Source organism: Osmerus mordax, chromosome 15 (genome assembly GCF_038355195.1).
Source record: "Osmerus mordax isolate fOsmMor3 chromosome 15, fOsmMor3.pri, whole genome shotgun sequence".
In the NCBI taxonomy this organism is placed as follows: Eukaryota; Metazoa; Chordata; class Actinopteri; order Osmeriformes; family Osmeridae; genus Osmerus; species Osmerus mordax.
In genome coordinates, this window is record NC_090064.1 from 15,155,055 (window position 1) to 15,182,978 (window position 27,924).

Below are 27,924 nucleotides of genomic sequence, written 5' to 3' on the forward strand. Positions count from 1 at the left end.
CCTGTGTTTAATATTGTGTCCATGGTACCGCAGTGGGCTGTGCTGGGAAGCTGCCTTGTCTTGCCTGTGTAATCCTGTCGGGGAAGCCATGAATAAGCAGATAGGTCTGTGTGGCAGCTGTCTGCCTAGAACTCCTTCCCTTGTCCAGAGCAGGAGGAGGGTGACTGTCTTTCCTCCTCACCTTCCTACATTTTACTTATTTCGTCTTTTCTTTTCTTTTTCTTTCTCCCTTCCTCACTCTTTTTTTCTCTCTCCCTCTGTCTTTTTCCCTTTTTTACTTTCCCCCTATCTTATTTACCCTCTCCTCCTCCCTGCGTCCATGTCTCTCCCGTCCGCCCACCCGCCCCTTCTCGCTGACCTTCTCGAGCCGCTTTGTGGTCTTACACATCTTCAGTGACCCACGGCAGCACGCCAGCCAGTGTCAACTCGAGTTTGTCAGCGGCTTTTGACACAGATGAACAGTCGTGCTCTTGCTAACTGGACCTCTCTCCTCACTTCCACTTTTATCAGTATGATATCATCCATTAGCAAGGTGGAGGACTCCGGGTCAGGGCTGGGGGGGTCGGGGGTCAGGGGAGTTCTGGCGTCAGACACGGTGTGTTAACACTAAGGGTCTGTTCAGTCTCAACTGGCCTGCAGAACTCTTATGTTCACCCTGAAGGGAGAAAACGTTGACAGACTTTTATTTTGCGTTGACACAAACCCTACATCAGAAATAACAATGAATGCATTTCCACACAGTTGGTTTTGTAAGGGTGAAATATGACAAGGGTGAAAACTATGAAAAATAGTTGATCGGAACCGCTACGTCTCCCTACACTGCCGATCTGCCTGATTGACATGAGCTCTCAGGAGACCTTGACGAGAGCGCTGCATCACATGCAGTCTGGTTCAGTGTTTGTTTTTGCGAAATGACCAAATTTCTGTTCTGTGTGTCCCTCAGGTGTCCTCCATGCAGATGTGTGACGTGGTGAACGAGATTGAGCAGGAGAAAGAGCACTGCGAGAACAGAACCTCAGGAAATGTCACGGCAGGTCTGTTTTTCCCCCCACAATGCATTGCTTTCCTCTCTCATGGTATTTATTCATAGAAGGCAATTTACAGAAAATAGGTATGAAAACCAAGATGATGCTGGACTAGGACCCCAACAGTGTTATGACCCAAACGCACCAATCTGAAATTGCATCCCTGTTACCGCGTCACTATTATTGCACATGGACACCTCAGTTGTTTATTCTGGTGCTTCCAGCCCAGTTCTGAATGTAAACAAAGACGCCCCTATTGAGCACATTAGTCTCATCGCTCGGAAGCTATTGTTCTGGGAGTTAACGTATTTTAGAAATCTTATTTATGTTTTGCCTCTGTGGCACGTTAGGCCTGTGATCACACATGAGCTTGTCTGTTTCGACTCAGTGAAGTGTGAAATAGGTTGTCTTTGTTGGACCGTCCTGTCACACTGAACCAACGGAAGAAAAAGTAGGCTGGTTCTTTCAAGTATGTTAGAACTGTCAGAGTGAAACTCTGACAGTTCTAGAACCCTCAGTGAACATGGCTGGTTAACTCAAATGACAGTTTACTCTCACGTTTGTAGTGAAGGCCATCCATTTCAATTCCGTATGTTGTCCTTTCATGCAACCCAATGGTATCTATAACGCGCCAGTGATTTTCCCAGGGAACGTGATTGTTATCACGTATAGCAACAAAATCTCTCATTATTTCTTTTTTGAGAAAGTGAAGTATTAGAAAACGTACTGAAAATATGTATGCTGTACATCCCTTTGTAAACATGTATTTCGTGTTAGACCTTTTGTAGCCGTGCGTGTCATGCTCTGAAAGAAATGTTAGCGTTATAAATGACATAGAACGTCAGACATGTACAATCTTATCCACTTCCCACGGTATATAGTCAGTTCTATGAAGTCATAAACATTAGGAAGATTTCATCTGATGTGCAAATGTGACATCCACAGAAGTCTTTGAGCTTAGTGAAAAACATACTCTATTACATGGCTCCATGGCTATGTAAATCCAATTAGAATATATGTGACCTTTCCAGTCTACCAATTTTCCTGTCGAGGAAGTAGATAAAGTTGCAGATTTATGTAAATAATGGTGATTAAGGAGATAAGGATTGTGTGGCCACTGACACAGTACAGGTTTCTATGGTCCTCTAGAAAAAGCTACAATCCGCAGGAGTATTTTAGTCTTTGTTTTGGTGAATAATTTGTTGTTGAAAATAACGACTTTCTGTGTTGTTTATAGCATTTTGCTTACAGTGGTGGCATCCTTTTTAATGTCTGCTAAATGACTAAATGTAATGTAAATGTCACACTCTCAATGTAGCCTATTATGTCTTGAAGTGGAAAAATGATTTTACATGCCGTGCGTTTTAATGTGTGAGGAAAGATAACAGCGAAGTCTTGCATGATATTGGTTGGATGTAGAGTAAATCATTTGTAGGGGAAGTGGGGGGTGTTGAGGATGGTTGCTGAGGTCTATTCCATTCTCTACCGCTCCAGATTCAATGGGATTACTCATGACATAAACACATAGATCATTTTTCAATTCTTAGTTTAATCTTCATGCTGCCTAGACCACATTTCCATATGTCAGACTTGCATATATCGGCGTTAATCATAATGTATGGCAGACTGGGCTATCTCAGCTATGAAGAGGATTCTTAGCTATGAATTTAGTGTTGACGAGTCTTCAGTGACCTTCCAAGTTCAGGGGATCAGGAAACAAACTTATTTTAAATTTGACGAGGTTTCTACGTTTACTGCTACTTGTTTTGCTTGTTTATTTATTTGTTGAAAGTGTTAAAGCAGGCCAATTCATTCGGTCAACATTTCCATCTTGAAGTACCTGAAATAAACCTGTCTTAATGAAACTGTTTAACATTCTCCCTTTGGCACCATTTAAATTAGCATTTTAATTGATACAAACCTAGTTGGCCAAAAGCTGTATTCCTGACAAACAGAAAAATGCACTCTGGGATTAGGAAGCAGATTTATAGCATAGGTTTAGGTGTGTTAATATTCTATGCTGCACACCTTCATAGCTTTATAACATTCAGACTTCATAACATTCAGACTTAATAACAATCAGACTTAATAACATTCAGACTTAATAACATTCAGACTTAATAACATTCAGACTTAGTAACATTCAGACTTAATAACATTCAGACTTATGACTTTGTGTCAGAAGCATAAGTGGGACAGATATTATTTTTCAGGTCATGTGTTTTTGAAAGAGGTAAGGTGCTCTACTAAGGATCATTCAACTTAACATTTATTGACACAGACTATATACCTAGGAAACTCACAAATGATGGCATCTGGAAGAATTGTGTATGCCTCCAAATAGACATCTAAACAGACAGTACTTCAGTACTTGTTGGAGATGGTGTTGAATGATATCGGTAGAAGATGTCCGTGTGTGCTGGTCGTGACATGAATCTGCTCTGACTGATTGATGATAATTTGTAAAACAGGATGTTGATCTTGATGTTAAGTGTAAACCTGTGAATCTTGGTATTTCCAATGAGTCAAACAATAACAACTACTTGTTATACCTCTTAATGGCAGCAAGCAAGACAGCCATGTTATATTTATTCATTTAGCAGACGCTCTTATCCCCCATTTATCACCCTACTTTCCTTGGGGAAAGTAGGGTGAAGTGCCTTGCCCAAGGACACAACAAAAACCAGCATGGCCGGGAATCGAACCGGCAACCTTCTGATTACTAGCTCGTTAAAAGATTTTATAATTTGAACTCCCCTTTTTGATGTCTGTATCGATCTTTTTTCTTTGCAGGTTGCAAAGGGATGTGGGACTCGATCGCCTGTTGGCCATCAGCCAAGTTTGGAGAAGTGGTCACAATATTCTGCCCTACTTACTTCAGTTACTTTAGTGATCAGCATAAAGGTAAAACATTTTGTTCAACACTTGACGCAGTCCATTAACCTTAAAGTAGGTTAAGGTAGGCTAACTTCAAGTAGCTTTGTGGCAAAAGAAGTATGTAAACATGATGCAAGTTGTTGTATTGGGCTCTTAAAGATAGACACAAATCGACACATTGTCAAATTTAGGTCTAGGTGTGAAGTGATTGTAAACGTTGTCACCTTGAGTATTTTCAGCTCTCAACATTGAGAAACAGAGAACTGTTTCACAAAAGAAAAACGGTGTCATCTTTCATAAAACAATCATAGACAACGGCTGCAGGCTTCTGAGGTCCTGTTGTGGTCACAGTTTTGGTAGCAGTATTTTGCCTTTGAGTTATTTTCTGGTCCCTTCAGGACAGAAGACAACAGTACAGACTTCCATCAAAACTGTAGCTGGTTGGTATTATTATCACTGAGAGAAAAGAGAGTGAAAAGATAGTAATTTCAAACAGATAGTGTTTTTTAGCTGAAATACATCAGCAATATACACTCTAAACTGTTCAAAGGTGGGGGTTAGGGAACGTTCTGATGGAGAATAAGACAGATAAAGGTAGATATTATGTCATATGAATACATAGAATACTTACCCCTGTGTAATTATATTGGTAGCAGAACAGATGGATTAGCAATCGGAGATTCCTGGTTTAGGAACAGCACATTTTCAGTGAATTATTGAAAGAGGAGCTTATTGTATATCATCTTGTGATTACTCATACCAGCCCTGCTTTGCATAAATAATCCGGTCTCAATGCTGGTGTATTTATGTATAACTTGGCATAAAAGACAAATTGTCATGTCCTAAGTGTAGAGATGAAAAAAAAAAAAAAGTTTTAAGGATCATGTCCGTTAAATGGCTTGTTTTGGCAGAATATGTGACTTAAATCAAATTAAAGGTGTTGCATTTCACAGTCAAAGGATTTCTTTTCAGAATAACATGCTTATACACTGCACCTAGAAAATGAAGTAACTACATACATTTAGCAGACACTCTTATCCAGAGCGACTTACAGTAAGTACAGGGACATTCCCCCGAGGCAAGTAGGGTGAAGTGCCTTGCCCAAGGACACAATGTCATTTTGCACGGCGGGGAATCGAACCGGATTACTAGCCCGATTCCCTAACTGCTCAGCCACATGACACAGCTGATACACACCTCTGAAACAGTATTCATCCATTTCGCGACTGTTTGGATGTTTTCAAGTTAGTTGTAAAGTTTGTTGAAAATGAATTTTAAATGGATAACACAAAATCCAAGAAACATTAAGCCAAGGCAGTACACTATAAATCATTTATGTATCCCCCCTACAGAGTGGCACCAATAATGAGGTGTGCGTATGCTAAGCTACGTATGCTAAGCTGCATGCTAACACAGAAACTCTACCACAGAGGATGTGTCCAGATGGCACTCATTGTCATTATCACATCCCAGTTAAACGGTGTGTTTGGTTCACAAGAAAGCATCAAGAGGGCCCTGAATGCATTCCAAACCCCTCATGATGCTGTGTTGAGCCAAAGTGTCAGGTCTAAAAGCTAAAATAGGACTCTGCATGTTTTAAAGGTTTAAATGATGCTTTCACGGGAGTGGGTGGTCTAAAAGCTGCCAGAGGCGGTTGTAGGCCCTCACAAAAAACTAAAAACCTACAGTTTGCTGTCTCATACTGAAATGAATAGATGCTATTCCATGTCTGTTTCTAGTCGATCACTGTTGGTTAAATTGGTTTTCCCTGATGAATTTATATATTTATTAGAATGAAGATACATTTTGGAGCAAAGAAAGTAATCAGACACCTCAATTGTGGAGATTTGCAGCAAAGACTTACAATTAGCTTTTCACTCTTTGGCATATTCTCTTGATTGGAAATTGAATGAGAATCTTGTCGCTTGAGATTGAAATTTATTTCACACATGAATCTGTATTCAAACACACAGAAACCCCCTGCAGTTAGAAGTGAGAGAGCTAATAGAATAGTGAGAAATTACTGCCACGGTCAGTGTAAGATACACATCCATTGATGCACCCAAATCATATTAAGTGTGTGTAAGCTGTGTTTTTATCTGTAGTCTGTGAAACATTACACACCTTTGACTTGTTTTTAGTCTCCTTTTGTGAGACGATGGCTCAGCAAAATATTCTAATCTCCATCGTAGATAATAAGCAATTAAACGTCAATCTTTTACAACTCACACGAGTTAAATAGAGGCTTCAAGCTTTGCTATATCGAATCATTTGCGTTCACAGTCACGGGATGCCCTTTAATGTAGCCAGCTGCCTGTCTCATTCCTCTTTCCCTCACTGACCAGGAGAGAGAAGGTGGTGAGACCTGGGCAAACCCTCCACCTCTGCATTGGAACTTCGCAGTGCCAGTACCTGTCTGAGTGTTCCGCAGTCGTGACAGATGACAGGACTCAGGCCTGCTTCAGTTGTTCTCTGTGGGATTCTGTCTCTCCGGAGACAGTCTTTCCACAGATCCTGGCACCGAACCCGTTTATCAGCAAGACTGATACTCCAGTCTGGGGGATTCCCCCCCTCAGGAACGCAGTTCTGGCAGTGTATTATTGACAGACACACACTCGATACTGTGGTGGTAGGTGGGAAAATCTCACACTTAGATGTTGAAATGAAATGGTTGTTTTTGAGTGATCAATCAGAAGGACTGTTTAACCGTTTTAAGGTATTTGGCTGGAGAGCACTATCTGGTAGGTTGAGTTATGCCTAAGTGATTCCTCAGAGCTTGACTGATTCAGACTGACTTCACACTCACTAAGAACGCAGTGGTGCAGAGTATTGTTCCTCGTGTAATTGTCAGGGGAGTCAGGTGGTTGAGCGGTTAGGGAAGCGGGCTAGTCATCAGAAGGTTGCCAGTTCGATTCCCGGCCGTGCAAAATGACGTTGTGTCTTTGGGCAAGGCCCTTCACCCTACTTGCCTCAGGCAATGTCCCTGTACTTATTGTAAGTCGCTCTGGATAAGAGCGTCTGCTAAATGTAATGTAAATGTAATTGGTAAACTCAACAAAATGTCCGCCACTTGTGTAGAAACGACAGTGGTATGGGAACTATGGGATTTCGGTTACTGCCGGAGTCCAGTTAAGTTTTCTGTCCTTTTAGAGGTCTGAACACTAAATGTCAAGGATTGAAGAAATCCTATAGGAAATGTATCTGTCTTTAACGTCCTTGATTTAAACGGAATAACATTGTAGTTCAGTCAAGACAATCATGTATTAGATTTGAGTATTTATTGTTACATGACATGGACATGTAGATTAACTTTGGCGAAGTGGATGATCTAAGGGAAGCACTCCCTGCCTCCTCGATGCAACACATACATACATGACATATGAGACAGGGAACAATAGAGATATAATCCCCCTGATGGATAGAACATACAGACGCCATGGGGGAGAAGGGGACGGTGGAGGGTGGCAGCAGCACTGATCATACAACAAATGGGCTGAGTGTGTGCGTGTGTGTGCGTATCCGCGCTTCTTTTAAAGACGACTTATCGGACGTGGCCCAATGGATATGCGCTGCAAACATGGGTGTAGCAGTGGGTGGAGGAAAGGAAGGTGGAGTAAGACGCCTTACGGCCCTGATAAATGGATGACGCCCGCTGCCCGATTGCCCTGCCTGAACTAGCTGCGTTTATTATTGGCCGTTTTAAAACGACAGCAAACATGTACAAAAGGACAATGCCAGCCACAGCTAGAGATAAGTTTAGCGTGGCCCCCCCAACCTGCTGCCCCACACAGCAGCCAGTCTGACGTTGCCATGCCGACTGGAAACAAATTCAGGGCCTCTCTCTTTCACACTTCACGGTGCCATGGCTGGACCGACCGGGTGGAGCGTCCTTAGCGCTGTTGCCGACGGCAGCGCCCCCCCCCCCTCCCCCTGGGGGGGGGGAGACTGACAGGAGACAGCAGACTGCTCAGACTCAGGAGCCGTGTTCCACACCACTGGAGCGCCCGTCCACACACGGCCACACTCAGACCTCACATACACACACACACACCCAACACACACACACCCAACACACACACACCCAACACACACACATTCACCCAACACACCCAACACACACACATTCACCCAACACACACACACCCAACACACACACACACACCCAACACACACACACACACCCAACACACACACATTCACCCAACACACACACACACCCAACACACACACACACCCAACACACTCACACACCCAACACACACACACCCAACACACACACACACACACACACACCCAATACACACACACCCAACACACACACACACCCAACACACACACACACTCACCCAACACACACACACACTCACCCAACACACACACACACACTCACCCAACACACACACTCACCAAACACACACACACACATTCACTCATAGACACGCACACACAGACACATATTCATTCGTAGATTCACACACACAGATGCACGCACATAGACACACATTCACTCATAGACGCACGTGCACACACATTCACTCATAGATGCACACAGCTACAAGATATAAACTTGTACAATGGCGACTAGACACCCTCGCACAAGCACGTGCACACACACACCCTTGTTACGTGACCTGATTTTGCAAGATGTTCTTGCCACGTGAAGGGAAGGAAGTATCTTTCCTGTGTGCGACAAAAGACAACCATCTCTCTGGCCTAAAACTTTCTTTTTTAGCTCATTAAAAGTTAAGATAGTATAAACTGTATTGGAATGATCATCCAAGTTACACCAATGATTGTGTGCAAATTAAATAATAATAATAATGGGAAGTGAAGATGCATCTTTAGGTATTATGTGTCTGACCTCATCTTAGATATGGATCTTCCTGAGCAAGAAAATAAATTACTTGTGGAACCGCAAGGGAAAAAAAACTTTTTGTTGTAAAGAATATTGCTTGACTGGTATTTACCCAGATGTCCTTCAGATTCTGTTGATAGATGACCTCGTTCCACCAGTGGTCCTCTGGACATCTTGAAGCTTAATAATGAGCCACACTGCTTCCTTAGAGATCAGTAAGCTTTCGCAAGTATGCTATTTCCATTTAAAGGATATCGGTGAGCTGCTTGGTTCAAGAATGTAGGTGATTCACTGCAGGTTGAGAGAGGAGGAATAGAGAATGAGTCACAGGTTGGATGACCGGTCATTTAAACCAAGGAGACTCGCAGGATTCTAGTGGAACATGGTTTACCTTTCTTTCATCACTGCCTACTCTAGTGTAACCCCAGAGGAACAGGAACAACATGTCAACTAATACTATTCTATATCAATAGCACTAGATGATGAAAGGGCTGCATGCCACTAAAAACAAGATTGTTATATTGCTTTTTCAAAGGTTTTTGCTCTCGGATGTCAGGCTGAACCGTCATTAGGCAGACTATGTTTGAGCCGGGCGCGAAGAGGCTGCCGCTTGTCCTGTTACGAGTGATGTGGGTTTGTCGAGACAGCAACGGGGCTTGTAGTTGAAACAAAGCAAAGGCATGCTTTCCACTCCACACCTTCGAACCTGTGAGGTGGCAGAGGTGGTTAGTGTTCAGTGGAGAGTGTAACCATTACATTTACATTTAGTCATTTAGCAGACGCTCTTATCCAGAGCGACTTACAGTAAGTACAGGGACATTCCCCCGAGGCAAGTAGGGTGAAGTGCCTTGCCCAAGGACACAACGTCAGTTGGCATGACCGGGAATCGAACTGGCAACCTTCGGATTACTAGCCCGATTCCCTCACCGCTCAGCCAACTGACTCCCATTACACTCTGCACAGCTGAAACCAGCTTAAACCCTTTACAGTAGCCTTTCTCTATGTAGGGTGGGTGAATCCTTGTAGTGATGCCAGTCGATATCACTCATCTCTGCGCACTGTTGTTCTTGGTTCTCTTCTAAAAGTGGATGTCAATAGGGTTGGAAAATGTTGCTCCACCTGCTGTCCCTTGGTAATGGATAGACCAGTAGGAGGTCCTGAATTAACAGTTGGAGTGAAAATAAGATTTAGGTTGGTTGAGGGACAGTTCTGTGGGCGTATGTGAAGGGCTATACAAATAAATGTTGATTTTATTTTTTTGAAGATAACAGAACTTTGGTCTCTTTGCATCTGACTATCTACCCTTATACTTGGCTGTGTGTATCCTACTGTGCATGTCAAGTTAGAAGGCTATATTTATGTCAGTTTGTTTCTATAAAAAATTGGTAGAATTTACTAAGTATGGGCTTATTGAAGTCAGCCTACGCTCCTGGCTCTGTTAATGCTCTGGTGTGCTATGCAACCAGACGCCTTGACAACAGGCACCTATAGATTTATTATAGATTTTTCAGCAAATGCGACAGCTGCATGAGAATGGACAGATTACGCTATTAAGATTGATAACAGGCTGTTGAATGTTCGGGATTAGTAGGGCGCTATGCTCGGAATGGTCTCTGTGGCATTTTGACAGCTAGTTTGGCCCAGAAAAATGGCTTTGGAGGGTGCAGTTATTGAGGAGGAATAGGTGTGTGTTTCTGCATAAAAATGTGGAAGTATATGAGGTAGATCTAAGGCTGCAGACAAAGATGGTCCTGTTGGTCTAAAAGCAAACACTGTCACAAGCAAAACCAAGAGGCCATAAGCAAATATGGTGCACAGGTCTGTCAGATCCTACAGGCTTATCTCTTTAGTAATGTTTACCATCTAATGTTTACCAACAGTAATTATATAATTATTAACTATAAACAATTGTTGAAGCATCAGGGGATTTGACTTCCTGAATTGAACTCTTGGTTTGGTTCTTACTAATGCCTTGTGTTGCTAAGGGCTATTTTCAACTACAGTCCATGGTGGATGCAAGTACATTTACATGTGGTCATGTAGCAGACGGTCTTATCCAGAGCGACTTACAGTAAGAACAGGGACATTCCCCCGAGGCAAGTAGGGTGAAGTGCCTTGCACAAGGACACAACGTCATTTTGCACGGCCAGGAATCGAACTGGCAACCTTCTGATTACGTAATAGCCCGATTCCCTAACCGCTCAGCCATTTAACCCCCACTGTACCTACTGTCCAGAGCACTTGTCTGACATCTTTTTCAGGGTGATGATATTTCTGTAGGATATACAGAAAGTAAATTGGATTTTTGGGGTGTTGACAGACTAAAATACCCTCAGATGGTGTCGTCCCAAATGACTCGTTCCTGTCAGTGCCCTTTCAACCAGTTCAGTTTATCAGTTTATTAGTTATTATCATTGATGGATCTCTAAGCCTTCTTTGGTTGGCTTTGATGGCAATTTATTTGTCAGATTCAATTTATTTGTCAGATTCAATTAAAATCGTTTTTTTGCGGCAATACAAGATAGGGGTGTATTTGTGTCTGTTTGTGATTGCATGCATCCTCAGAAACGGCTACTTGTTAATTAGATGTATTTTGGTTAAGCCACCCGGAGCATATTGACAGGAACCATCTTCTCTAAATTTACCACAGGAAACAAAACCAGGTGAACATTGATTTATTTGACACTCCAGTTTTAGCGCAGTCCCAATAAACAAGTTGATTTAACGTTGCTTTTCTTCAACCAATGTTTCCTGTGGTGTCCATCATGAAGGTGATCTATCACACTGAAGTGGGAAACCCAGGGAATTACTGCAAACTGATTTTGTCTCACTTTTTTCTGGTTTTCTCATGTTGCCGTCAGTTGTACTATGCATAGATCGATCTTGTTTTATTCATACATCATTTAACTGTCAGGGTACAGAGTCTATATTCAGCCCAGCAGTCAGCGCTTCATGAGTGTCCAGAGGCATGTGGTGGAAGACTAGGGATGGGCGGTTTGCTGGGGACAAGAGACATGCAACACTCTGCCTGGAGAGTCATTTTACATTAAGGGACTGTGCTAAATAGCTAAATTGATTGCAGATTCTCTGCAGTTCATTTGAAAAAACAAATGGCTTGCTAACCACACTTGAGATGTAATTAAACTTTTGTCATTTAAAAAATAGAAAAGAAATTGGGATTTTCTCATTTGGTTGGTTTCAAGCAAAGTTTTTCAAAGTGGCCCATATTAGAGTGATTTATTCCGGCAGCAAAGTGTCCAATCCTGACAACGGGTCTTTGTTCCTTCATGCTTTGCTTCACCCATCCCGTTAGAAGTGAACTCGCGTTATAATTGATGTCTTCCGTCAGCTGCTGAAGAGCCTGATTTTGCGTTTGCGTGATGCATGAGGACAAGGGAATAGCTTTGAGTTCTGTGACTAGAGGACAGAACAGAGAATCTCACCATCTGTAATTCTCATGTTTAGCAATGAGCCTCAAGCAGAGACCTTTTATCCTGAGACACACTCACACTATTCTCTTGCGCCTTCATCCATAGTGTTGGAGCCAGAAGAAAATAGACATGTTACTGAAATAGACTTCGCTTTATTTTCAGGTTAATTTAAATTGTGGTCTGTGAGTAGCCACACTGATAGAGGTTTTACAGATATACTTACCTTTTCCAATATCTTCAAATTCACAAATTGGTATTTTTTTCACAACAATTGCAAATGAAAAAAACAAATTTTAAAACTAAATGCACGTCCTTCATGTCTCCATCGGTGATCTATAAAAGGCACCGACCAGATTGTTAGTATTGAATTGAAAATATTCTTACCATATCTTAGTGCAGGGCTAAAAGTATTGCCAGGGTTTGTCATTGATTAATGCTTTTTACAGTGGCCTTCAGTCTAAAGCTCTGTGAGTGATTGTGAGTGCCTCTTCATTGCTGAGTTCCATCCAGGCACCTGTTTAGACTGAGAGAAATGCACCTAAACAACCCGCCTTACAAAAACGCCTCTGATGCGTTTTATATGAAACTCTCCCTTTTAATTAGCATCCCTGTGTGTTCCTCAAAGGTGCCAACCTCCCTACCTACAACACACAACAGCCTTCAATCACAGGCAACATCGCAGCATGACTCACTGACGACTACTCACACAGGTCTTGGCTATGCTGATGGCACTCACATTCACACGCTACACTCATGTAGCGTGTGAATGTGATTCGGGGTCATGCTAATTCGAAAGAATAGATAAGCCTCGTTGAATCAACAGCGATACCTGTGATTTATTTTATTGCTGGACGTTGAGAGTCTACACAAGTCTATAATGGCATGATTGATTGAGAGTCATCATCATTGAGGAGAGTCATCATCATTGAGGAGAGTCATCATCATGTATAGTTGATAGGAATATACATTTACATTTAGTCATTTAGCAGATGCTCTTATCCAGAGCGACTTACAGTAAGTACAGGGACATTCTCGCCGAGGCAAGTAGGGTGAAGTGCCTTGCCCAAGGACACAACGTAATTTTGCACGGCCGGGAATCAAACCGGCAAACTTCTGATTAATAGCCCGATTCCTTAACCGCTCAGTATACTTCGATACAAACCTTAGCTGGAGTGACAATCTGACTGTTGGAGGTCTGAATGTAGACGGGGCTTTGGACAGGGCTGAAGGGAGGAGCGCGTGAAAGGCAGCTCTGGCCCTCAACTTTCCTCCCTCTGTCCTCCCCAGTGAATCTGTCTAAGACCTGCACCACAGCTGGCTGGACAGAGATGCACCCCATTGACATTGCTCTGAACTGTGGGTACGACATGAACAACACGGGCGATGACGTGAGTACGCTGCCTCCACTGCCATCCGTTTACACAGACGGGCTATCATTTCACAGTCAGTGAAATGATAGCCATATGCAAAGACAGAAGGTATCAGTGAAATGATAGCCATATGCAAAGACAGAAGGTATCTCTATTTCTCAGTGGGTGATTTGTCCAATGTAAGTAAAAATGACCTTGAATATGGCTGCCTTTTACAACCAAACACTTCCTCTTGTTTCAGATACCATTATTGACTTAATGATTCAACTGTGCAGGTCACAGGGCTGAATGTAATGTTTCTATTAACTTTTCATGTGTGGCATTTAGAAAATTGCTTCCAAAGCCAGTGCAGAAGGTAATTATCTGAACACGAGATTTGTATATTGTAACAGTCTTTGCAAAAAGAATGACTATAAAACTGAAATTATTTCAAGACTGATGGTATGGACCTCTTTACAGATGTCAACATGAATTTGAACCAGAGGCCAAAGTACTGAATATTTACACAGAAGGAATTCACTTTGTTTCAGCAATAGGTGATTAAGTGCTGATGAAATATTCATGGCTTCAACAAGGGCATCAAAAATCCTCTGAATGACCTGAGATGCCAAGCCTACAAGCCTGTCAGCACACATCTGTTTATTGAAGCAAATCCCTTCTGATTCAGATAGACAAGACAGAGTCCCTTTTTCATCATTCTCTGTTTCCATCGTTCTGTGGGTCTTTGCGATGAAGTTCCTTTTTTCCGGGACCTGTCCCAATGAATTAATGCATGCTTGTTGTTCTGTGTGTATATGTTTGAAAGGCTTTGCATGCTGGCTTTGCATACTGTATGAGGCAGCTAATCTGTGGGGCGGTTTACAACACGGCTAGCTAGCTGAAGATTGAACGAGCTCTACGGGGTGGTAAGAGCTTTCTCAGTTGGGCACTCTCATCCCCAAAGTCACCCACAACACCTCATTAGTATGCCTGGCAGAGTCCAGAGGGATCTTTCTGGACTTTTAAAAGGAATTTGATGTTGAACTCTCCCTCCCAGTCTGTGCAACACTACCTCAAGTTGAAGACATGGCACTGCTCTTCCTGTTGATCCAAGTGTCTGAAACGTTGTGGAAGTAAAACAGGTCAGTCTGGTGAGTGGAGAGAGAGAGAGAGACATAGAGAGAGAGAGAGAGAGAGAGAGAGAGAGAGAGAGAGAGAGAGAGAGAGAGAGAGAGAGAGAGAGAGAGTAACTTGAGACAAGAAGTAGGACTCAGGAATAGATCACAGAAAGAGGAACGATGAAAAGAAGGTCAGAGAGCTCGTGTTTATAGGGAATCCAGAAAAGAACACATTGATAAGAAACATAAGCTGATGTACAGCAAAGCAGGTGGTTGAATAAAGTCAGTTCTTGTTTTATACTTGGTCCTGATCGTCCTAGTCTAAGCACAGAACATGGGGAACACACATTGGGGAAATTAAGGAATACCTACAAGACAATGCAATACAATAATCCATATCAAAGAATAATAGTAATGTAAAAATAACAAAGGGAATTCAAATGTGATGTATTAATCAGGTAATAGACGGTGAGACTTGAACTACCCATAAGGATTAGGGTTACCCAACGTTAAAGCATTTTATTTCTCCCAAACGTCCAAAGGCATAGATGGTGATAAAATAAGGAGGTTCTGGAGGGAAAACACAATGTTAGGTAAATTGAATGGGTTGTCAGGTTCTGAGCGACGGGAGAAGGCTGGTGGTTTGAAGGCCAGCGATGAAAACCGCCCGAAGGCATTCAGCCTTACAGAAATGGAAGAACTTTGAGAAAAACAACTATTGTTCAGCCGTATGTTCATGGTAAATCCTTTTAAGGTCCATAAATGAAAAGATCGACCCTGTTGTGATTCATGTAATACATGCAATCCTCCGATCCGTCTAGAGTAAAAAATATGAATCAAGCTGCTGTGGTCTGATGCCAATCTCGTTCTGTATACTTGTGTTCCTTTGTGGCCCTGAAAGATATCCAGCTGCAAAACAATACTGGAGACAGATTCATGCATATCCCCAATCTTCTTCTGAACGACCTTGTTTTGACCTACTCCTCTTAGTCTTTTTGCTTTGAGACAAAGATCAATACTATCTAATTAGGGGGTGTGACCTATAACAATTGATCCGCACTTGTGTTAAAACAGGCTTCAAAAAATCACGATTTCTTTGTAGTTTCTTTTGTTTGTTTGAAGGCACACTTAATGTAACATGTTTATTATTTCAGGTTATATCATACAAATATGAATCCAATTCACGAAGCCAATGTGATTTCTATATTTAAAATCCTTGAGTTGTTCATAAAATGTTAAGGTAGTGGGATAACCTATTGCTGTTGTTTTTTTCCGCAGGGAAAATTCTTCTCGCAAGTGAAGATTGGTTATACTATTGGCCACAGTGTTTCTTTAATCTCCCTCATCACAGCTATTATCATACTGTGTATATTCAGGTAAGTCTGTCACACTTCCTAGTGCCAGGACACCCATTTGAAAATAACAAGATTATTTTCTTTGTAAACGTATGTTAAAAAGATCCAGCTTTCAGTTACCAGCAAAGCCATCGTTCAGAAAAACACCAGTGATCTTATTTAGTCCCTGCTAAAACCTTAATGAATAGCCCAGGGCTGGCTGGAGCACCTCTCCCCTCTCTGTCCTTTACGCTTCATTGATGCTTTACTTCAAACAGGATTTGTTTTACTGAATTAATCGGATTGAACAACTTATTTAACGGCTGGTTCAGTATCTAATGGAGACAGCTGTAGACAGCCAGGGGTGTCCCTGAGGAGAGCGTTCTGAGCCCAACCTGTTGTTCTAATAGCACCACCTCCAGAGTGGTTCTCTGCAAAGACAAAGCTAGTTGATATGACATTTACATTTAGTCATTTAGCAGACGCTCTTATCCAGAGCGACTTACAGTAAGTACAGGGACATTCCCCCGAGGCAAGTAGGGTGAAGTGCCTTGCCCAAGGACACAACGTCAGTTTGCATGACCAGGAATCGAACTGGAAACCTTCTGATTACTAGCCCGATTCCCTCACCGCTCAGCCACCTGACTCCCCTATATGAGGAGAAAAGCTCACTTCCTGACACGAGGGTCCCCAGATATTGGAATAGCTCGCTTGTAAAGCATTTGACTGAAGTTCCTCCTGTGTGTCTCTATTGGATAAGTCTGTGTTATAATATTTCACATTATGGGAGTATGTGTGACTGTGAGTTAGACATTTATATATTTTTTACTTTATTATTCTTGACTGGGTCATCTGAAGTGGCCATGTTCTTATCTAAATGTTTAATATTAGTCTTTCAGTATCAATGATATCACTTCCTTTTTTAAAGAGGGCTCTTTAAAATCATTCAGATGGTTTCATATATATTTCTTTTTTTTCTTCTCCTGGAGGTCTGACTAAATGAACAGATATTGCACTCGCTTGACACCTACATGATTTATTGAAGACTTCACAAACATAATTACATTCTAATATCAAGGATGACTGCACAACAGTACTCTACAGCCAATGACTTTGGAAGACTTAGGCCCACTGAAAATTGACTCAGGTGGTTCACACCAAATAGAAATGAACTGCCACCCTATGTGGTACTACGTAATAACTCTCTATAGACAAGACCTGTCCTGTCTTCATAGTTTAAACTGTAATTTATCATGTGCTTAATATGTAAATATTTGATAATAAAATTGTCCTAACTCTTTTATAAACCCTTTAGGAAAAATAAATGGAACAGCAGTTTAAATATTTAATCAAAGATGTTTCATGATTTGACTTTTACGATCCTTAAAGGTCTTTGAAGGTCCTTAAATGTGTTTCTTATATACTAGTGTAATAATTGGACCAATACGCTGTTCCTATTGGTCCAGAAGACGTTCTCAAAAGTTAATAATACCTTTTATATACCTCCTGAAAGTTTGCAGACGTAAATAAATGGTTTTATGGACCTAGCAACAAGCTGTTGCCTTGGAGATGTAGCCATTGACCTTAACAATGTGGCATCTGCTCGGCAACAAAGTAGCCTAAATTGCCCCAAAAGAAACTAAAACAACCAAATATGGTTTCTGCACAGGTCCGCAAACCCCCCGCAATCGCTTCCCGTTTTAAAGAAGTATCTGAAGCAGACAGAAGACGAATTGATGTTGTTGATATGTTGCCTTGGAGGTGTAGTTACGTCACCAGTGCAAGTGCAGCTGATTGCTCTGACAACATGGCGTCTGCTCCAGATTCGACCTGTTTGATTTGTGATCTTCCCACGTATTGTTGTAGTATATAAGAAACCAAATGTTTACTCCTCGACAGGTCAGCAAACGCTTTGTGTCTGGAGGAGTAAACATTTGCTGTTTATACATGCAAAAATGCCATAGCCAATTGAGTCCATTTGGTCCTCACATTTATAGTCAAGGTTATGTCCTCACTGTATGCCGTGTGAGAGTTTCTGGCATCGGGTTTCCTTCTCTTTGTTGAGACACTCATGCCTTGCTTCAGCCAGGACCTACTATGGACAACCGGGAGCACAGGGGAAACTGTAAAGTTATTAATACACACCAAGCATTGTTTATAAAACACTTTACCATAGGGGCACTGGGAGAGTTAGAAGGAGAATAGAAGGGGGAGGAGTCTCGCCTGCTCTTAAAGGGGGAGGAGTCTCGCCTGCTCTTAAAGGGGGAGGATTCTCGCCTGCTCTTAAAGGGGGAGGAGTCTCGCCTGCTCTTAAAGGGGGAGGATTCTTGCCTGCTCTTAAAGGGGGAGGAGTCTCGCCTGCTCTTAAAGGGGGAGGATTCTCACCTGCTCTTAAAGGGGAAGGATTCTCGCCTGCTCTTAAAGGGGGAGGATTCTTGCCTGCTCTTAAAGGGGGTGGAGTCTCATCTGCTTTAAAGGTGACACAGGTGATGAGTCAAAGTAGGTTCCAGCTTTCAGTAAGACAACCTTTACAACAGAAGCAAAACTTCTCGAGTCGAAAACAATCCGTACTGATATTTTTCTACCATACAGTGGATTATCTAAACATTCAGCCTTTTGATACTCTTTCATGGTCTGACATGTGCTGTCTATTTAGTTTTATTTCTGCTGGAGGTTTTGTGGATTTAAATGAACAAAAACTTAAGCAACAGGCCGTCCAGGACAGAATGGTGTCAGAGTGACATCAGCCCCAGACAGACCTTATGCAATGTCCACTTTAGATTCCAATAGTATAAATAGATGAATGCTTTAACTAAACCTGGGCAAGCTTTTCACACTTTAAGTGATATGGAAAAAAAGATCTTAAGGTCTAAAACTTTGACTTTGAGTGTTGACTTAATAGGACAAAGTAGTTTACCCTTGGCTGCCTATATCGCTGATGTCAGGCACAGTAATCACTTATGGCTGCGCAAAGGCCACATACTCAGTCCTGACTGACAGCCAGGCTTGTACATCCTGCTCTGCCCATAAAACTAATGTTCAAACAACTCAAGCATTAAACTGTGTGTTTACACCCTTCCATTGTGAAACACACACCTATGCACATACCCATACTCTCACACACACATTTACACACACTAAGTAAACATGTGGCGCTCTATAAAGCTGAACACTTCAGAAAGCTGGAGGCCTCTTGAATACACAGGATGAGGATGTTGGTAATGGAACGTATGATGTAACCTGACCTGACACTTGTGTATATATATGTAGTCGCCAGGCTGCCTTATCACTGAAGTAACAACTACATACTGTATACTGTACAAAGCACTAAGCGTTTAACAGTCTTGAGAAAATCCAGTTAGGATGTTAAAAATGAATCTTTCAAAAAAAAAGAAGACATTTCACTCCACGTTGGAATATCTCGAATAGTTTTAGATTACCCTTGTTGAAATTCTTGGCCTTATTGCTAATTTTCTGTGGGGTGTGAGAATGCTCGGGGCTCCTTATACATCTATAATGGGACAAAGGGAGCAAAGAGTTCAATAAGGCCTCAATTCACGCTGCGATTAGTGTCCACTTAGTGCTCATTAATTCCAAGGGCGGAGGATGATTAGTGTGAAAATCCTTTCATCAAGCAGTGTTGTGTAAACATAATCTATGTGCTGTTTTTGTGTGTTCGTGTCTCCCAGGAAGCTCCACTGCACCAGGAACTACATCCACATGCATCTTTTCGTGTCGTTCATCCTGAAAGCCATCGCTGTTTTCATCAAGGACGTCGTCCTCTATGAAGTCGGAGAGGTCGACAACTGTTCCCCCGGATCCGTAAGTGTGTGCGTGTGTGTGTGGATTCACGAGTCCATGTTTTGGGGGATTCTGAAGTGTGTGTGTGCGCCTGTCTTTGTGGACGTCGTGGAGAGGGTGAAAGGGTTACCCAGTTGGAGGATGAGTTTGATGTAGAGTTTTATCACAAGAGCGTAGCAGTGCACAACAAGGCCCCAGTCCTCCACTTAACATACACACAGGGTCGTCTGAGTAACTACCCCCATTAGAGTGCTTAATCAGATCCTTGGAAGTCCTGTATAAAGCCTCTTGCTCTGGCACCTCCTATCAGTGTTTCCCCAGCACTTTCATATCAGACAGGATTCCAATTTTGTACGTTGTATTTTGGATAGTGATTTTAAGATCGGTTTGCAGTATTGGCTGGTCTTTGGTCACTGTCTAATTATTTGTGCCAGGCTTTTCTGAAACACTCACAATCTGGTGAAGCTAACCTAAAGTCGTTATTGTTAGACTAGTATGAAATGTTGGTTCTGCTAACTTCTAGGTCACTTTATTGTATGTTACATTTAAAGGCTAGGGTCACTACGGAACACAGCAGAACAAAATGTAGATAAACACACTCCCTCTCCGCTTACAGCTCTTTCAACATCCCTGCAGTTTTCAAACACTCCATCACTGACACATTAATACGTATCCAGTTCAGAAGGTTGAAGGTCAGAATTGGGGCTGTAAGGAGAATGTTTATGTTTTTGTGAGTGGCCGTGGCAACAGAGGTGTCCTGAGTTCATCTGCACTTAGTATTTCGTACATTCTTTGCCTGGTGTGTGTCTCTGTGGTTGTGTCTGAATGGTGTGTGTGTGTCTGTATGGTGTGTGTGTTCCTGTGTGTGCTGAGAAGAGGCAGCTGTTAATGTAGCTTTCAGGAAAACATATGGCTCATGTACCGCTGAAGTGGGTTGCATGTGTTTGTGTGTATGTGTCCGCACCATTACTAACCCTGATTCTGAACCCCCTCCAAAAACCTTGAATCGATTTCTTTGACAGCAGCGATGGCTTCAAGGATTTTGTGTCAGGTAAAGCTCCTGCTAGCAATTTATGATGATTTTTACGGATTAGAACTGCGGGAATATCCAGTCTGGCCATCCAGACCTATTTTAGTCCCTCACATGGCTGAGCAGAAATCGATTTCTCCACTAAAATCTCTAAAACCTCAACGTTTGTTGAGCATCATGCTGTATTGCACATGAATCTCACAGGGTTTATGTCTTAAAGGGTGGATTTGAAGAATACTTGATGTAATTTGTCAATCTTAACTGTAAATCCGTGTAGTCTAACGGCAGAGCTGTGAGACTTGAGGACGTGAAATTACTTTAGTGGATATTTAACTCTTTTGGAATTGTTTGACCTTACCAGTGGCAGGGTGAGGAGATGGTAAGGACATGATACTCATTCAGAGAATGGTTTTTAAGAGGAGAACCTTCCTTACAGACTTTGCTGTGCTGTTAATATTGGATGTGAAATCTTTCAAGTCCATCAATGATTCAGCGCTCAAAGCCGTGGGGAGACTGGGGTGGATGGCATTTCCACCATAATGTCACTTCTCAACAGTGGCACTGTTTTGTTTGGTAGTGGTGGTCTGCTCCCGTCTGAGTGACTGGAACTGAGAGTCTTTGAAAATGTTATTTGGTTGTAGTCCTTCCTTACATCACCATCTCTTCCTCTTCTCTCCTCCTCTTCTCCTCTGCTGCTTCTCCTGTCATCACCTTGAACTCCTGTTACTCCCTCTCTCTCCACCTCTCCCTCCACTTCTCCCTCTCTTAACAAAGGGTTTGTTCCCACTCACTCTCTGTCCCTTTCATGCTCAGCATTCCCTTCATCTTTTTCCGCCGTGTCTTACTTTCTTCCCGCCTGTCTTTCTTGCTCTTTCACTCACTCTCTCTCTCCATCTCTCTGTTCATCCTCATCATCTTCATGGCTCGCTCGTCCCTGGTTCGTGGAGCAGAGCAGCTGAGCAGCATGTTCCTAGCCTGCTGCTGCTGCCAGAGAGTCCATCATCACAGCCTGGGAGGTATTGGAGGCAAACGGAGGCCGTGCATCGAGCTATTTATACTCTGTGACACTGTCCACGACAGCCCAGGAGTGTGTCCCTAAGCGTCCCAGGCTCTGTTAATATGAGTGCAACCATCAATGCCTGTTATATCTTTCTAGGAAAGAACTATATGAGAAATAAACAGACCGCTATCCATTATCTCATGTCCGTGGCAGCATTAACTGAGTGCAGCTGCACACTGGGTTAGAAGGCTACATCAGCCTCTCCACTGTTTTCCTCTGTGGGAGCAGAGCACGTTTATTTGGTTGAAATGCATAAACAGGGAGTGAATGAAATGGATAAAAAGAAGTACTGGAGTGTTCTCAACCAAGCCACCCAGAACTGACATGATCATGTTATCCTGCATGGCTGTCTCCACCCCACCCCCCCACCCCTGTCCTCCACATGACGGAGACACTGACAGAGCCCTCTCTGTGCTGTTTGATCGACATCACAGCCACTTGTCACACGCAGATTCACTGAAGCGTTTAATGCTTGTGATATGGTCTTGCAATACCAGCCTTTGCTGTCATGTCTCTGTCTATTGGAGGGTCTGTTTACGCATGGCCTTGAACATCTATCCATGACATTCAACATAAAAAGAATGCATTTGCCTCAAATATGAAATCCTCATCATCTAGGAAAGCTAAATATGTTTGAAAATGATGTTGGCAATTATGAAGCTATTACTTGTAGACAGTTCACATAATTGCTTTTTGACCATGTCAAATTCAGTGCTCTCTTATCAGCTAATAATATTGTAATTAATGCTGACTCACATTGGGATAAGACAAGGCCAAGACATTATTAAAACCTCTACACAAAACCCAGCTGAGCCTTGTCACCAAACCAAAGACATGCCCTTGCTCATTTTTCCTGGGTGATGTGTAACGTGTGTTTATTTCACTCTGTATTTGTCTGGAGTATAACAAATAATTGCGACCGTCTTTAAACCGTTCTTTGTGCAATTAACAACTTCATCCTTCCTGTCCTAAGCCTCAAATGGGAGTGACTTTGACAGCGATATGCAATGTTTGAACATAATACAACAGGGGCACACTGTTCTAGCTACTCTTCAGAATCCGTTGTGACATATCCATTTTCCTGTACACCCAGAGGACATTTTGTTTTTGTGTCCTATTTTGTCAGATGGGCTGCAAGGCAGTGATAGTCTTCTTCCAGTACTGCATCATGGCCAGCTTTTTCTGGCTCCTGGTTGAGGGCCTTTATCTCCACGCCCTGTTGGCTGTGTCTTTCTTCTCGGAGAGGAAGTACTTCTGGTGCTACATTCTGATTGGTTGGGGTGAGTACTGACAGAAACGTGATGGTCTGTGGCGGGTATTCTGTGTTTTTATTAACCCCTTTATTTTTTTCCCATTTGTCTGCAGGAGGACCAATGCTTTTTATCACGGCTTGGAGCTTTGCCAAGGCTTACTATAATGATGTCGGGTAAGGAAAAACCTTTCTATGAGTACAGCAGACTTTGCAAGTCTAATTCATTCTAATCGTGATGGATTCTCCTTGGCAGGTGCTGGGATATCATTGAGAATACCGATATGTTCTGGTGGATCATTAAAACGCCCATACTGGCATCAATTCTGGTAAGTTTCTGGCCCTAGAATCAAAGTGTGATTCGAATTTCATGACTTCAGTATCTTGATAGGCAGTGATAGATTGACACAGTGTGATTTGAAATTGAAATTTCCCAAAAGGAAAGCAGAGCTCACTACAATCTATATGTCAATATGAATTTTTTCTCAAGGTAGTTGGCTGTCAGGTCAGACAGCCGATCACAGCCCGGTGTCAGTTATCTTCACTTGGAGGGTGATTAAACTCTGTGTTACCCTGGAACCTGCTGTAGGTTACAGCGACCTCCATCCTAGTGCACCCAGACACGAGAGCTCTTCCTAATGTTAGTGTTTGATTAGAGTAAGAATGGATGATACCTGGATGATACCTTAAACTCTGTTTAAACATTGAAATCAGTTTGATCATAACACAGAGATTAAAATGTTTTCTTAATAATACATCTTTGTGCACCTTGGTGTATGTTTGTGGATTAAAACCCCAGAAGATCGTGGGAGGTTGTGGTTTTCTGTGTAGCACCTTAGAAACGTCTTTGTTGTCGTACAAACAGTCGCCTCTCTCTCTCCCTCCCACATGTGAGCAAGATGAATTTTGCTCTCTGTGGCGCAGATCAGGCACAAAATATCAATAAAGTCGAAGGTGTGAAGAACTTTCACTCAAGATCACACATCAGCAGCCTTTGAGAAAGTCACCGAGCGATTGGCGTTGGCAGATGTGACAGAGAGAGGGAGAGAGGACAAGGAAGGATAAGAGGTGTTGGACTATGAAACAATAATGAAAACGAGAGACCTCAGGCGTAGACGATGAAGGTTTCCCAGGCCTGCACTTACTGTGAATGAACTGTCTTCTTAAGCTTGGCACTTTCATTTGTAATGAAGGTTGGTAGCATTTCTCTTAAGTCGTTGTTGAGCAACGACATATCAGAAAAAGTGTAGTCCAGCACTCCATTATTGATGTGTGCTGTCGTTTCCTTGGCACCGACAGGGCTGCAAAATGTCGAAAAAGCACTACGGTTTTCTTTCAGTGTTGTTACATCCCTGCTTGCTGGCTGCTGCCTTTGGGGTTACTACAGAGCTTAGAGATGAGCTGGGATTACCAAGTCCCAGGTTCTCTGTTGGGCCTGGCTAAGGGGGTGTTGAAGAGCTTTTGAAGCAGCTAAACAGCTATGCGGCAGTAGAAATAACAAGTATAAACTAAATGTATGAACTCATATTGCTATGGCAGGTACTTCTACTACAGTAATTCAGGCTAGTTCAGTGTCAAATTAAACAATTTGTCAATCCATATAACTTAAATAATGAAAATATTAGTTAATTTTCCTTGAAACATGTTATCTATCCCCAAAACATGCTTAACCCGTTAATGAATAGCGTCACAAATATGTGATCGTTGAAATGTGGGTTCCACAACTTCCTAAATATGTGATTTCGAACTGTTTCAATTGAATATTTGCAGATAAACAAAAACTATGCGAGAAACGGTTTAGTATGGCTTCAAAACGTACTATAATGAGAAGGCTAACAAGTAACACTAGCATGGTAGTAGCATTCTTACGAGTATCATGCTAGGTAACTTAGCCCGGAAGCTAACTAAAGCTAGCTAGCTACAGTACCGTTTCGGAAAAAATAACTAGTGGGGATCGTTGGAAATATTTAGAACTCACTCAGCTAAAGGTTAACACTGGCTCTTCTGCCCACAGATGAACTTCATCCTCTTCATCTGCATCATCCGGATACTTCGCCAGAAGATTAACTGCCCAGACATCGGAAGGAACGAGTCTAACCAGTACTCGTGAGTACACGCGTGGCATCAGAAACCGAGCCGGGAGATTGTTCTTGCCTTGGTGCCTTTCATCTCTAAAATAGTGCCTTCCCTCTCTAGAATAGCAGGCTGAGTCTGAGCAACATACCTGGACCTCTGGGGTACCATTTAAGCCAAATTTAACATTACTTGGAATTTTCTATACCCTGTTAGATGTGCCAACCTCCAACCACACTCGGGGGTGGGCTTATATGCTCAGAGCAAATACGGCTGCAGTGACAGAACCTTTCAGGCCGCTGATAGGCAACTCGCCACGCTAAATCCCATCGCAGAGAAACCTCAGGCGTTGACTGACTTTATATTAGGCTTTAATTGTGTGCTCTGCGTCTGTAAGTGCCTCCCTTTAATGGAGGTGATAGTAACACAGCCATACTGGATGGAATGTTAAGTGCAGAGAAAGAGCCTTGTATGTAATGATTTACTGTTCTTTTTATGTCATTCTCTTGCGCAGGCGGTTGGCTAAATCAACTCTTCTGTTGATTCCCCTTTTTGGGATCAATTTCATCGTGTTTGCCTTCATCCCAGAGCAGGTGAAGACGGAGCTGCGCCTGGTGTTTGACCTGATACTAGGATCCTTCCAGGTACTGTGTGTGAGAGATGAGTTTCTTCAGTGTCAAAGTATTCAACACAACGTTTTGAAGTTGAATAAACTGTTTCCTCCACTACTTGTGTTATTATTAGTATTTTTTTCAAGTTTACCTAGTTTTCTTTTTCTCCATCAAATGTAGTAATTTATCTTGGTGTAAGTGGTTTAACTGAAACAAATTACTTTGTTCATGTGTTGATCAATTTGTTTAAACAATTTTTAAGAGGGTTAGTTCCTGGTTGATATCTCCAGTTTTCTGCTCACTTTCAGCAGCAGTGCTGTTAGAGTGTTTCTATATCGCAGTACTCTAATGGCCGTGGCAGGACTCCCGGCACATTTTCCTGGCTAATATAGCCTGTGTTACTGTTTAAGACCCTGATGTTATTTCGGTCCATCACCTAATGAGAAATGATTGGGGAATCAGCCAGACTGGCCCACTAGCTTAGCTGCCAACAACACAGAGCCTAGGAAGCCAATCTCCTCCAGCCCATTGTTCCTATCATCCTTCCTCTCAAAATGACTAATTGGTCAAGTCTTGCTTCATTTTATTCTTGCAGCGGTATAACGCCAAAAACCCTAATGCCGATCTCTCTCTGTGTGTCTCCAGGGCTGCGTGGTGGCCGTCTTGTACTGCTTCCTTAATGGAGAGGTAGGCCCCGTCAGCGCTACATCAGCACTGCCCCCAACACCGTGTCTGGAAACACATGCTCTTTACCTCCCTCATCAGGGAGGGGAGGCAGGGCACACTGGCGTCCATCACTCTGGGTGACAGGGCCCTGCGGTTTGTCTCTGACCACCCCCTGGCAGAGTCCTAGACATACACACACACACACACACTGCTAATATTGCACGAGGGGAGGAGGTCTTAATGGAATGAGTCATCGACTTGAATGCCCATCCTCCTCAATGGTCATCCCCCACTCCATACTTCCCCCTCACACCCTGCAGGATGAGCGGCCTGTAAAAAGCACTTCCTCCTTGTCCATCTTTTACTCCGATATTCCTACTGAGTCTGCCTGTGGGGATGTGAGTTATGTGCCTAGCGCTGGCCCAGATTAAATCACAGAGATGCCATGCTTAGTTGTTGTGTGTGCTTGGCTGAATATTAATGTGCAGTCGTAAGTCTAGATTCCTTTATATGGCCAATGATTTGTTGTAGGCTTGTTTCAAAGGTACAAGGTCACCCGTTTGACCTGAAAAGATTCAAAAAATCGATGTAACCATAGCTCAAGTTAATATGCGTATGCAGTATGGTATTGACAGGGTCAATGATGTACAGATGTCTGTTCATGTTTGGGTGTTGTGTAGGTTGCACTGAAATCATGGCTCCTTCATCATGACTCAATTCCAAGGACATATAAGGTCTAACATGTGTTCTAAGCCTTGAAAAGACTGCACTTGTACAGTATGTCCTTGAAAATATTTCTACGTCTACAGATGAATAAACCGTGAAAACCTTGTGTAGAGTTGCAGCGGAAGTTTATGTCAGATCGAGAGTTCTTTCCTGTTTGGTTTACATAACTTGAGGATACTGCCTGACCTTTATTAGATGCCTACACTGTACACAAGTGCTTGAATGTCTTTGCAAATAGGATTTGAAACATGTCTGGCTGCCTCAACAAACAACATCTTTGATGATGATGATGCAGAGTCTTTTTTTCCGTTTCCCAGGTTCAGGCTGAAATCAAGAGGAAGTGGAGAAGGTGGCACCTGCAGAGGTACATGAGCTCTTCGGACACCAAGTACCAGCATCCTTCCATGGGCAGCAACGGCACCAATTTCAGCACCCAGATCTCCATGCTGACGCGCTCCAGTCCCAAAACACAGCACGCCTCCTCGTACTGCCAGGACGATTCCTCCATCATCTGAACGCACACACAGGACTCACGCGCACACAGAAATGCTGACAAGCACACGCGCAGATATACCATCTCTCTCTTTCTCCATCTCACGTTCACTCTCTCTCTCTGTCTCCTCACACACACACACACACACAAATGACTTGGAATGTGAATGTGAAAGCACTAGTTCCATGTTAAAGAGAGCTAAGAGATACTATTCCAGACTAAACCA

The 27,924-nt window shown here is 42.6% G+C and overlaps 1 protein-coding gene across 1 annotated transcript; it reads left to right on the forward strand.

Annotated features, from left to right (window-relative positions):
• The first annotated feature begins 949 nt into the window (after positions 1–949).
• vipr1b (vasoactive intestinal peptide receptor 1b) lies at positions 950–27,720 on the forward strand. Its single transcript, XM_067251439.1, has 12 exons — positions 950–1,034; positions 3,819–3,929; positions 13,476–13,576; positions 15,934–16,031; positions 19,679–19,811; positions 23,007–23,160; positions 23,246–23,306; positions 23,386–23,458; positions 25,144–25,235; positions 25,717–25,846; positions 26,459–26,500; positions 27,523–27,720. The coding sequence occupies exons 1-12, from the start codon at positions 953–955 to the stop codon at positions 27,718–27,720; spliced, it is 1,275 nt and encodes a 424-aa protein (XP_067107540.1). The 5' UTR covers positions 950–952.
• The last annotated feature ends 204 nt before the right edge of the window (positions 27,721–27,924 follow it).